The 12,414-nt window shown below is 53.1% G+C and overlaps 1 protein-coding gene across 2 annotated transcripts in view; it reads left to right on the top strand.

Moving 5' to 3' along the window:
- The window catches only part of SUPT5H (SPT5 homolog, DSIF elongation factor subunit), a 26,072-nt gene extending 14,061 nt beyond the window's left edge, over nt 1-12,011 (top strand). For both annotated transcript variants that reach the window (XM_039854239.1, XM_039854229.1), the window contains 19 exons: nt 594-683; nt 793-863; nt 2,308-2,413; nt 2,645-2,738; nt 2,829-2,965; nt 3,472-3,627; nt 3,722-3,868; nt 4,670-4,816; nt 4,903-5,028; nt 7,345-7,429; nt 7,772-7,891; nt 7,976-8,078; nt 8,165-8,292; nt 8,386-8,491; nt 8,918-9,076; nt 9,183-9,351; nt 9,468-9,671; nt 11,414-11,509; nt 11,584-12,011. In XM_039854239.1, coding sequence (XP_039710173.1) covers nt 594-683; nt 793-863; nt 2,308-2,413; nt 2,645-2,738; nt 2,829-2,965; nt 3,472-3,627; nt 3,722-3,868; nt 4,670-4,816; nt 4,903-5,028; nt 7,345-7,429; nt 7,772-7,891; nt 7,976-8,078; nt 8,165-8,292; nt 8,386-8,491; nt 8,918-9,076; nt 9,183-9,351; nt 9,468-9,671; nt 11,414-11,509; nt 11,584-11,727 — 2,388 coding nt within the window. In that variant the 3' untranslated portion in view covers nt 11,728-12,011. The remainder of the gene's footprint in view (nt 1-593; nt 684-792; nt 864-2,307; nt 2,414-2,644; nt 2,739-2,828; nt 2,966-3,471; nt 3,628-3,721; nt 3,869-4,669; nt 4,817-4,902; nt 5,029-7,344; nt 7,430-7,771; nt 7,892-7,975; nt 8,079-8,164; nt 8,293-8,385; nt 8,492-8,917; nt 9,077-9,182; nt 9,352-9,467; nt 9,672-11,413; nt 11,510-11,583) is intronic.
- Nucleotides 12,012-12,414: the final 403 nt, after the last annotated feature.

The following is a 12,414-nucleotide window of genomic DNA, read 5'->3' as shown; positions in this document are numbered from 1 at the left end:
TTGGTTATTTCAACTGAAAAGAGACTTGGTTCTAGCATCTACTAGGTAGACACCAAGGATGCTTCTAATATCCCACAGTGTATGGGACAGTCCCTCACAAGAAAGCATTTCCTCGAATAGATTGGATGGGACCACAAGAATGTGGAGACCAGTGATGCCATGGTCGTCGTGGCCAGTGATGGCGGGACATGACCAAGGTTGGAGTAGCAGAGGAGGGGAAAGAGGTCGGGGTTTCTGAAGGCAGCGTTGACAAGATTTGCTGACAGATTGGATATGGATATAAGAGAAAGAAAAGGATTAAGACCGACTGCCAGCTGTGCGCCTGAGCGGAAGGCACAGTGGAGCGGGAGAGGACCGGGAGAGGAGCAGGTGCAGGGGAGACTGGGAGGTCAGTTGTGGTCGTGCTGGGTTTGAGGGACCTTTTAAATGTCCAAGTAGAGGTGTCAGGCAGGCAGTGGGTAGTCAGAGGAGAGATAGGCCGATCTTCCCCATCACCCTTTGTCCCTTACCCTTCCTGGCATCTCCTTGCCCTTCTCGTGTCTGGAGTCAGGGAGGGAGGGCTGGGCCCTTCCTGACCAGCTGACTGTCCTCAGGTGGATTATGTGGAGCCCAGCCAAAACACCATCTCCTTGAAGATGATCCCACGCATTGACTATGACCGCATCAAGGCCCGCATGAGCTTGGTACCGTGGGGACGGGCTGCCCGTTGGGGAGAGGGAAATGCTTGATCCCCTGCTGGTGGTCAAGCCCTTCTCTCTCACCCTCCCCACCCATGCCCCTTTTCCTCCACAGAAAGACTGGTTTGCCAAAAGGAAGAAGTTTAAACGGCCTCCACAGAGGCTGTTTGACGCCGAGAAGATCAGGTGAGTGGCTTTGGGGATTGCCTGGATTGTGTCCCCAGAGTTGTGGTACGGAATGTGCCTTTGCAGGTTCCGGCACAGGGGTGGACCCCTAACAGGTTTCAGTTAGCTGGCATTATAGCCTCAGCCAAGTTACTTAACGTCCCTGTGCCTGAGTTTCCTCTGATTACAAAGCCTGATAGCAACCCCTGCTTCCTAGAACTGTAGTGAGAATTAAATGAAGCAACATGCATGTGTGCCCGGAGTAGCACTTTGCATGTAGTAAGTGTGGTTAATGGTATTACATATTGAGTGGGATTTTTCGACGTGTCAGGCTTTGTAAAAGTCTCTTTCCCTGACGACCTGATGCTCGGGCAACCAAGATGGGGGTATAGATCCTCTTCCTCTCAGGATGTCTCCCTCACCCTCCCTGGATATAGCTCAGGGCAGCCCAAGGATTCCAGCATTCCAGGCCTAGTAGGGACTCCAGCAGAGTGAGCAGGAGAGGAGAAGGTGGAGAAATGAGATACTTTCTCTCTGGTCTTGTTCTGAAACCCATCACAAGCCAGCCAGACAGCTTTCATTGTCTGGATTGTAGAATGTGCCTTTCATTCTGGACCCAAGGACCTGGCTAATACTTCCCATGCCTGAATTGGATCCATTTACACCACTGGTCTCCACCCGATTGGACCTGCACTTACAGTGTGGCAGAGAGCAAAGCAGAGTGACCTTCCCTGCCCTGACGTGCCTAGCAGAGCACGCTCAATCCTCTCCCGAATTCACCCTGTGAATGAGAAGGCAATCGAGTGAGCGGCAGGAGCTCCACCGGTTCCTTTTTTGGGAGTGGACAGCCACTCTGGACACATGGGGCAGGAACTGAGTTTTTCCCCATCGCACGTGCAGGGCCAGTAGAAATCTGACTCCGATTCACTGGTGAGGCCATGTGGTTCGCCTTCTCCGAGCCTCATCCCTTGTGCCCCTGGAAAATGAGGGATGTATTACTAATGTCACAGGCTTTGGGGAGGAGTCAGTGAGGCCATGTGCGGCCAGGCCAGGCCCAGGCCAAGTGCTCCATGACCATCAGCTGTCCCATCCTTCAGCCAGCCAGCGTTGACTGCGTGTGGACGATGTGCAGGCGCTGCTGCAGGGGAAACTGACTAAACGATGCTAAGTGCCTGATTCTCTGGAGCTGCTGTTCTAGTTAGGGAGACAGGTCAAACGGCTCACCACAGGGTGGCATGTGCTGCGGTGAAGAAAGTAAAGCTGGGCGGTGGGGGCCGTGCACCCCTCCATGGAGGCAGGCCTCTGGGCTCTGTGAGAGGTCACTCCTGCCAGGAGGCCATGTGTTGGGGTGGCTCTGGTCAGTCATCCTTCGGTCCTCTCCCCGCTCTGTCAGAGGAGGAGACTGAGGTTCAGCAGATTCTCCTCTTAACCTCCTACCAATCTTCTGTCCTGCACAAAATCCTAGGTCCCTGGGGGGCGATGTCGCCTCTGATGGCGACTTCCTCATCTTTGAGGGGAACCGTTACAGCCGGAAGGGCTTTCTATTCAAGAGCTTCGCCATGTCTGCTGTGGTGAGGGTCCCAGAGCGGGTCGCACTAATGGCACTAGTGGGGAGTGGGGAGGCCAGGCTTTCTCCCCACCTGCAGCCCAGGCCCCAGAGCAGTGGGTAATCTGAGTTCGTCCCAGGTAATCCTCCAGTTAGGAATGTCCCTTGGGGAATAATTCTCTCTGGCCTGCTCAGCTGGGCTGTGACACTGACCTTCATCCACTTCCTCCTCTTCCCCTCGTCTCTCGGGGCTCAGATTACAGAGGGTGTAAAGCCCACACTCTCGGAGCTGGAGAAGTTTGAAGACCAGCCAGAGGGCATTGACCTGGAAGTGGTGACTGAGAACACAGGTATTTGTTCCCATCTGTAACTTAGGCCACAGAGGAGGTGGTGTCTCATGGCGGGCAGCCCCCAAAGCAGTGCCCCTTCTGCCCCTGCAGGAAAGGAGCGGGAGCACAACTTCCAACCTGGGGACAATGTGGAGGTGTGTGAGGGTGAGCTCATCAACCTGCAGGGCAAGATCCTCAGCGTGGATGGCAACAAGATCACCATCATGCCCAAGCACGAGGACCTCAAGGTGGGACCCCTGCTGCCCAGTTGCACATGCTAGGTCAAGAGTGTGGTGGCACCATGGGTAATCTGGGGCAGCTCCTGGGTTTTAGTTGGCTTGGGGGTAAGGGTGAGGGTAGAGGTGGGGAATTTGTGTGTGTGTGTGTGTCTGTGTGTCTGTGTCTAAGTGAGGGCTTGCCCAGATTAGCATAGTGTGTCTGGGGTGAGGCTGACTCCAGGTGAGTCTGAGGTGGCGTGTAGTCTGGTGTCATGTCTAGGGACAGGCTGACTCTCTGTGGGTTAAACAGTTGTCTAGGCTGATATCCTGTCTGAGATCAGCTATCTCTGGGGCATTCTGAGAGTTGTCCCGGTGGCCTCAGGTGGTCTGTGGTTGGGTGGTGTCAGCCTTGCATGGGTTTTGGCCAGGGTCTTTTCCAAGAACTTGAGTGGATGCTGAAGACGGGCAAGGCAGGTAAGCCGTGGTGGCTCGGCTCCCCCCTCCACTTGCTCATTGTCCCCACACTCAATCCTCAGGACATGCTGGAGTTCCCGGCCCAGGAACTTCGGAAGTACTTCAAGATGGGGGACCACGTGAAGGTGATTGCCGGCCGATTCGAGGGTGACACGGGCCTCATTGTGCGAGTGGAAGAGAACTTCGTCATTCTCTTCTCCGACCTCACCATGCACGAGGTAGGGGGGAGAGTGGGAGTGTGGCGGAACTGCCCAGAGGCGACCCTGGCAGGAGAGCCACCTGGACCCTGCTTCATCCCTTCTCTCCTGGCAGCTGAAGGTGCTCCCCCGGGACCTGCAGCTCTGCTCGGAGACGGCATCAGGTGTGGATGTTGGGGGCCAGCATGAATGGGGGGAGCTGGTGCAGCTGGACCCCCAGACCGTGGGTGTCATTGTGCGTCTGGAGCGGGAGACCTTCCAGGTGAGTGTGCTGGGCTCGGTTGCAGGGCTTACTCTTGGGGGCTTCCTCTTCCTCAAGCTCCTCATCTGGGGGGTGTGGCAGAGCATGGTGGCTAGGAGCCCAGACTGCTCTGGGTTGCAGACGTACTTCTGTCACCCGTGACATGATATTGGGCAAGTGGCAAGTCAGTTACTTTCTCCGTGCCTCAGTTTCCCACCCTGTAAAACGAAGGTAATGGCAGCATCTACTTAATTTGTTGTGAATGAATCACCGAGGTCAGATGTACCTGGCATTCTGTGCTTGCTGCAGGCGCCGTCCTCCCCCTCACCCCTTCCCCACTGATGCGGGAGCCGCACGCATAGTGTTTAGGACCCTGGGCTCAGGATTCACATCTCAGCTCTGTTGCTTTGGTGCCGTGTTGCCCTGGGCTACTGACTTGCCCGGAAACTCCCTCTGTACGTCAGGAATCACAACAGCATCCAGCTCAGAGGGGTTTTGAGGCTTCAGTGAAAGCTTGTATGAAGATTTGGCATGGGGTCTGGTACAGAATGATGGGTAAACAAACTTCAGCTATTATGTTAATATCCCGTCTCCCCAACCAATCTTTTAGGTCCCTGATGCTCAGTCAGGGGGTTCAGTCTCATCTCAAATTATAGCGAATGTTTTTGGTTGACCCCGTTCCTACGGGGTAGCACTCTGACACTGCCTGCCCCAGACATCCTGCAGTCTCCTGCAAGGAAGGATCATCCCACTTTAGGGAAGCCCTGCTCCATGTCACTCTGGCCACTCTCATCCCCTCAGCATCCCCCACTCCCTTTGCAGGTGCTGAACATGTATGGGAAAGTGGTGACTGTCAGGCACCAGGCTGTGACTCGGAAGAAGGACAACCGCTTTGCCGTGGCCCTGGACTCAGAACAGAACAACATCCATGTGAAAGACATTGTCAAGGTCATTGACGGCCCTCACTCAGTGAGTATGATTTCCTGCCTGTCTGCTGCATCTGAAAGAGGAGCGGTGGGGCAAGGCCGCAAGAGTGACAGCCCTTTTTCCTCCAGGGCCGGGAGGGCGAGATTCGCCATCTGTTCCGCAGCTTCGCCTTCCTGCATTGCAAGAAACTGGTGGAGAATGGGGGCATGTTTGTCTGCAAGACCCGCCACCTGGTGCTGGCTGGGGGCTCAAAGGTGAGGTGGGCATGGTGGCACCCTGTCTGTTGGGTACCTGGCTCAGCTCACCAACCTTCCCTTACCCCAGGAGTGACCAGGATGGGCTTGTGGAGGACTAGAAGGGCAGATGTCAGTGTGAAGTCCTTGGCGAAGTGTGAAAAAAGGTCTATTGGGATTCTGAGCCAGTTAGCAAATGTTGGATTCTTTCGGTTTTATTGAGCACCTGTTAAGTGGCAGACACTGGAGATACAGCAGTGAACAGGAGACAAACTGCTGTCCTAGAGCCGCTACTCCCGAGATGAACAGATAGATAAATATGTATAGAGTGGAACGTGCAGCTTGAGGTGATGATGAGCAAGCACTGTGAGGAAAAATAAAACAGAAGGAGATAGAGAATAATAATAATAGGGGGCCGTGGCTTTATTTTTAAGATAAATTTGTTATCTTTATTCTTATTTTTAGGGCTATACCTTACTTCCAGTTCTCCTTAGTAAATGTAATTAGTCTTGTGTTTTGCCCGCTGCCTGACAGGGAACGTCTTTGAAGCCTAAGCATTTTATTTATTACTGTGTTTTAAAGAAGGATTAGTTCAGAAAGGGAGAGAACAGATCTGCTGGTTTATATTTTTTGTCAATCTGGTAAATGATACTATTTATTCACTTAATGAAGGGTCTTAGGGGTTGGTTGAACTAGAGGCAAATGGATATAATGCGACAGTGCAAGCAGTGGCTAGAATACAGTTAAGTCGTGAGAAGATCAGACACAGCCACATTCAAATACAAGTATTTAATTTTGTTCCACAGTCTGGGTAGTTGACGTTTATGATCATCTTTGACTTACGATGGTATAGCACGTTCCTCTATGACATTATTTACTCTGGGCGTGTGGCTGGGGTTACATCATGGGTTTCGATGGCTTTACTCATAATTCCTGCTTCGATTCCTCTGACTCCATTTCTTTAATTTGGTTTCTTTCCTTAAGTGAGTTTTGTCTCGGGTAATATACGTCTGCGAGGATACTATCTCGTTTAGGAATGTTGTAAAATGATCCAAAATAGTTTGGAGGCGCAACATATACCTATTTTAAATTTTATAAAATCTGATGACCAAAAACAGTTATTTAAAAGTTCAACTCTGTTGCAGTTGGCTGTCAGTGGAGTCGAGCAGCCTTCCTTAGCAGACAGTTAGATGTGCTGTGGAGGCCAGCTGCGCATTTTCTGCTGGACCTGTGTACACGCTGCCCCTGTGGGAGGCAGTAAGGAAGGGAAGGGGGCCCCAAAGGAGGAGGGCTCGCTCTATTGGAGATGTTTATTTTAAAACTACTACAAAATTGCACGGATCATTCCGACATTTTTCATTTGGAATTTGAAGTTTAAACTTATTTTGCTGCTCTAAACCATTAACAGATAAAAACCTGTTCCCATCTGTTTAGTTTTTTTAAAACCCATAAGTTTTATATGGGAGGTAATTAGAACTTCTTTTAATTAAAAAAAACAGAGTACTTATTTTTTTCTTGTTACTTTTATGTAATGCATTCCTAAATTTGTATTTTATTGTTGAAAGACCAAATACTACTGGTAAAGCAGTTTTAAAATGGTGTTAACATGTACTTTAATACATTGTTAGTATACGTCACTTTCATTCTACATTACTTTATGAGAAAGCCCAAAAGAAGCTTATTGGCATTGAAGAGTAAAACGTCTAATTGGCATTTATAATGAAAGTTTTTCTAATATTTCTCCTAGTTTTTTGGTATTTTTTAATACTGTGATTTGTAAAGGATGAGATAGAGAACTATAGATTGCTGCTTTAGATGGAGGAGGTTAACAAAAAGCCTCTTTGAGGAGGTGCATTTGAGCAGAGACGTGAATGACGGGATGGAGAGCCATGTGAATATCTCGGGACCAGCAAGTGCAAAGGCCCTGAGGTGGCACTTGTAGGAAGGCTATACAGAACCAGGTGTCAGGAAGGAAATCAGGCCGGGGACCTCGGTGGCTGGGACCAGGAAGTGGTGTCCTCAGGGCCCTGCAGATGAGACGATGAACTGCAGAGCATGCAGTTTTGGTGTCACTAGGTGTCCTGACTACCACATTTCAGTCCCTCTCCTTGGGCAGGGGAGGCCAGGGCCTCTTGATTGACAGGCCCACAATGGCATAGGGGTGGTGGCAGTTTCCCCAAAGGGAAGTTGAGGTATTGTCACCAGAAGGAGGGAGGGATGGCTGCCAGGAGGTTCAAACAAGAACTGTTCCCAAACGCAGGCAGGCAGTTTGGCACAGGGGCTGGGAGCCTGTCACCCAGGCCCTGCCTGCTAGTGCAGCTCTCGCCCCTTCTCTAGCCCCGAGATGTGACCAATTTCACCGTGGGTGGCTTTGCTCCTATGAGCCCCCGGATCAGCAGCCCCATGCACCCCAGCGCTGGAGGTGAGGGGGAGTCGGGGCAGGGATGTGTCTGGGGGTTGGGGGAGAGCCCACACCCACTGAGTGCCTGCTCTGGGCTGGCTCAGCCGTGATGAAGATACAGCAAGAGGGGGCTCACAGCCCACGGGAGACCGGACCCCTCCGCACAGTGACAGCCCAGGGTGGTCAGGGCCATGATGGGAAAGCCCCGGGCTCCAGTGGGTGGAGCCCAGAAGAGGCTCCTAATCTAGTAGGGGAGGGGGAGAGTGAAGCAGGTGAAGAGGGGTTTGAGGGAACACTGGCTGTAGGCTCAGCACGTGAGCGGTGGGCACAGCCCTAGGGACTGGCGATGTTCTCCCTCCCCAGGTCAGCGCGGTGGCTTTGGCAGCCCAGGTGGCAGTAGCGGCGGCATGAGCAGGGGCCGGGGGCGGAGAGACAATGAGCTCATCGGCCAGACTGTGCGCATCTCCCAGGGGCCCTACAAAGGTGACCTGTGAGGCCATATGGAGGCCTGGGGAGGGGCGTGGTGAAGGAGAGCCCACGCCAGCCTGACCTCCTGCTCCCCACCAGGCTACATTGGTGTGGTGAAGGATGCCACGGAGTCCACGGCCCGCGTGGAGCTGCACTCCACCTGCCAGACCATCTCTGTGGACCGTCAGCGACTCACCACGGTGTACGGGCTGGGCCGGCCAGGGCTGAAAGGGGGCTGTCGGGTGGTGAGAAGGCCCTACTCACCCCACTAGTTCTCTGTGTCCACAGGGGCTCACGGCGCCCTGGTGGCATGACGTCAACCTATGGACGGACACCGATGTATGGCTCCCAGACGCCCATGTATGGCTCTGGCTCCCGCACGCCCATGTATGGCTCTCAGACACCTCTCCAGGATGGTGAGTGCTCTCTAGGGGCCAAGGAAGAGGGGTGACGTGGGGGAAACTGGAGACAGGACAGAGCTAATGGCACATGCATTTCTCCCATTCCAGGTAGCCGCACCCCGCATTATGGCTCACAGACACCTCTGCATGATGGCAGCCGCACTCCTGCCCAGAGTGGGGCCTGGGACCCCAACAACCCTAACACGCCGTCACGGTGAGGACTGAGAGCTGGGGGGGACAGGGTACCCTGAGCCAATGGGGGGTGTGTGCTGTGTGTGCGTGGTTATGTGGGTGTCTAGGGAGTAGAGGGGTTTATATGGCCCACACTGTTCCCAGCCCCAGGCTGTTCTGGAGAGTCAGCATGGCTGGGGGCAAAGTAATCTCTCCAACCCGAGCCCAGCAGTGTGCTGTAGTTAAAACCTGGACTTGGAGACAATACATGACCTTGGTTATGGGACGGGCTGTGTGACTGGGCTGGCAGCCTCATCTCTCTGACTCCCAGTGAAGTGGAGGCCTCTGGATGAGGCTGTTGTAAGGATGAAGTTGCCTCCATTTGCCTGGCTACCGTGCTATTCTGGATTCATCTATTACATTGTCGTGATCACCACAGTCATTCTCAACAGACTTCTTTCCCCAACAGGGCTGAGGAAGAATACGAGTATGCCTTCGACGACGAGCCCACCCCATCCCCACAGGCCTACGGGGGTACCCCCAATCCACAAACACCTGGCTATCCAGACCCCTCATCCCCACAGGTCAACCCACAGTACAACCCACAAACGCCAGGGACACCAGCCATGTGAGTCCACAGGCCAAGCAGCCTTTGCCCCACCCCTCCCCACTGCCACCGTCTCCTCTTCCCCACTATCTCCAACAAATGTCCTTTTCGCTCTCTATCGCTACAGGTACAACACAGACCAGTTCTCCCCTTATGCAGCCCCCTCTCCCCAGGGCTCCTACCAGCCCAGCCCCAGTCCCCAGAGCTACCACCAGGTGGCGCCAAGCCCAGCCGGCTACCAGAATACTCACTCTCCTGCCAGCTACCACCCTACGCCCTCGCCCATGGCCTATCAGGTGCTGGTCAGCTGGCATGCCCTTGGAGGTGGTGGGCTAGGATGGGCCTCGGGCCTATAAGGACAGCCATGTCAGATGATCTGTTCCCAGCAACACTGTCCCTCTTTCCCCTACAGGCCAGTCCCAGCCCGAGCCCTGTTGGCTACAGTCCAATGACACCCGGAGCCCCCTCTCCTGGCGGCTACAACCCACACACACCAGGCTCAGGCATTGAGCAGAACTCTAGTGATTGGGTAACCACTGACATCCAGGTGAAGGTGCGGGACACCTACCTGGATACACAGGTGGTGGGGCAGACAGGTGTCATCCGCAGTGTCACGGTAAGTGGGACCCAGGCTGGGTCCTAGGTGGGCATTCATCCTCCCATCTCTGTGGTTACTGCTGTTCTTGTTGTTGTTTAATTGTCTAACTGGATCTTCCAGTACCCATTTATAACTGGAAAGAGAGATATAGAAAGGCTTGGCATGGAAGTTCCACAAGACTGGGATTTGCCTGTCGTGCTCAAAGCCGGGACTGCAGTTGCCTGAAACAGTGACTGGCACCCAGGAGTGTGCTTACTGTGGGACATACGCCTCAGTTCAGTTACATGGACTGAGGGCACCTTTGTGCTAGGCTTTGGCTTAGCGCCAGGTACCCACAGCCCCTGGGCTGTCCTTGTTCCAGCACTACTGTTATCTCCAGTTTTCAGTCACCAGGTTCCCTCCAGCCTCTCGGGGCCTTTGCTCATCGCTTTCCTCTGTCTAGAACTCTATTCCTTCCATTCTTTGTCTAGTTAACTCCTACTCATCCTGCAGGTAAGCACCTAGGCTGTTTCAGGTCTGGCTCTTAAAGGTCCGTGTAATTCTTTTTCATGCTCTCCACCCCTGCCTAAAAGCTTAGTTTACCCTGCTGTGATTCTTTAATTACTAAGCCTGTGTTTTATTTCTAAGTAGTCCTAGTTCCTAGATGTTGGCCCTCTGCTGAATGTTATCTGAATTAATTAAACAAACCTCAGAGACCAAGACAGGCCCTGCTCTCACAGATCTCACATTCCAGTGGGACATGTCCTCAGTGTCCCCAGACATGTCCCCAGACAGTGGCAGCCCAAGTGGCCAGAACTGGGATGCAAGAAGCCCAGAGGGCAAGGGGAGCTACGTAGACCCAGATAAGGCACCTTTATACCCAATTTTGGAGAGGATCAGGGAGGGCTTCCTGGAGAAAGAGACATCTGCACCAAGATCTGAAGAATGAATAGGAATAAACCAAGAGAAATGGCTGAGGAAGGGGTTAATTGTGTTCCAAATAGAGGGCATTTGTGAAGGCCTAGAGGTGAGGGAAAGCCTGGCACATTTGGGGAGCCGAATTATGTTCATTAAGGCTGAAACATAAATAACCAAGGTGGAAGGTGACGAGGCCAGAGAATTGGCTGGGGCCAGGTCATGTGCCAGCCTGGGAAATGTGGACTATATCCTGAGGGCACTTGGGGGGTCATGGAGGAATCTAAGCAGGGATCAGATCTGTGATTTGGAATTAATTCACTATGTTGCCCTATCTGGGATGGATTAGGGATGGTGAGACTCAGGGCTGGGAGCCCGGGGGATGTCAGGCTGTCCTACAAGGGCCTGGAGAAGAGAAGAGAGAGGGAGGGAGGGAGGAGAAACCCTTAGGAGGCAGAATGGACAGGCCTCAGAGCTGGAGGTTGTCAGTGGAAGATCTAAGACAAGGCCCAGAATTCTGGCTGAGGACTGGGGACCATAGGGCCATCCCTGAGATGGGCCCAGGAGGAGAGGAACAAGTGTGGGGAAGAAGCTGAAACGTGTTTGGGACATGAAAAGTTAAGTGCCTGAGAAGCAGCTCCCCTTTTGGCCTAAGCTTCATTCTGGTGCTTCTCTTGCTGATCTGGTCACCCCACCCCCACACACCACAGGCTCCAGGCCTTGGAACCAGGCCCAGCCTCGGCCTTTTCTGTGTCACCTTGGGAAAATGCCTTCTTAGAATGAGCCCTGAGCCTGCATCCCCTAAGTGTGAGCATCAGTCCTGTGTTGGGAGCAGGATAGGTTGACCAGGCTCTCCCCACCCCCAGGGAGGCATGTGCTCTGTGTACCTGAAGGACAGTGAGAAGGTCGTCAGTATCTCCAGTGAGCACCTAGAACCCATAACCCCAACCAAGAACAACAAGGTAAGAGGGGTGGCAAGGGGCTGGGCAGGCATTGAGCTGCTAATGTGGAGCCTGACCCTGTGCCCCTTCCCCAGGTGAAGGTGATCCTGGGTGAGGATCGGGAAGCCACAGGTGTCCTGCTGAGCATCGATGGTGAGGATGGCATCGTCCGCATGGACCCTGATGAACAGCTCAAGATCCTCAACCTCCGCTTCCTGGGGAAGCTCCTGGAGGCCTGAGGCGGGCTGGACGGGTGGACTTCAGCAAATAGCTGGCAGATAGTGTCCCTCCTTCCTTCCTTGGCCCTTGGCTCTGACAAGGGCCTGGGCCTAGGATCTGGGCCTAGGATGGCTAGCCTGATTGTTCAGGATTTCCTTTATTTTCCTCTCTGGGTTCCTTGTTTTCCTCCTTGAGGTTCATGGGAATCAGAGTAGAGTCTGGGGGAGGGTCCCCATCTTATATCCCCCCTTCCTCAGCTTGCTTTTATGTTACGGTCTTTCAATAAAAAGCTGTTTGGTCAAAAGCCGTGTGTATGTGTGTGTGTAGTTTGTACGTGGGGTCATTTGTAGACCCCACTTATTTCCTTGCTCTGTGATCTTGGGCAAATAAATAGCTGGGTCTTACCTAAGCCTCAGTTTCCCTATCTAGAAAATGATACGGCATACCCCAGAGAGCCTTTAAGAGGAATATCTGAGAATACATGGGAAGGAGATTAGAGCCTGCCATGTGATTGAAGTTATAGCTTGAGTTATGTGAAAATCACAGTCAATATCTCCCAGGAAACCTAAGTTCCTGTTGTGCCAGGCACCGCATTTAATGATCTTTTCCCTTGTCGAGACTCCACAGCAGTAACACCAGAGCTGCTGTAGCTTGTCTGATGGTTTGGGGGTGGTGGGTGGGGACGGAGAGCAGTGTAGAGAATGGGG

Source organism: Pteropus medius, unplaced genomic scaffold, assembly GCF_902729225.1.
Source record: "Pteropus medius unplaced genomic scaffold, Ma_sr-lr_union100, whole genome shotgun sequence".
NCBI classification, from domain to species: Eukaryota; Metazoa; Chordata; class Mammalia; order Chiroptera; family Pteropodidae; genus Pteropus; species Pteropus medius.
This window is presented reverse-complemented; position numbering and strand designations above follow the sequence as displayed.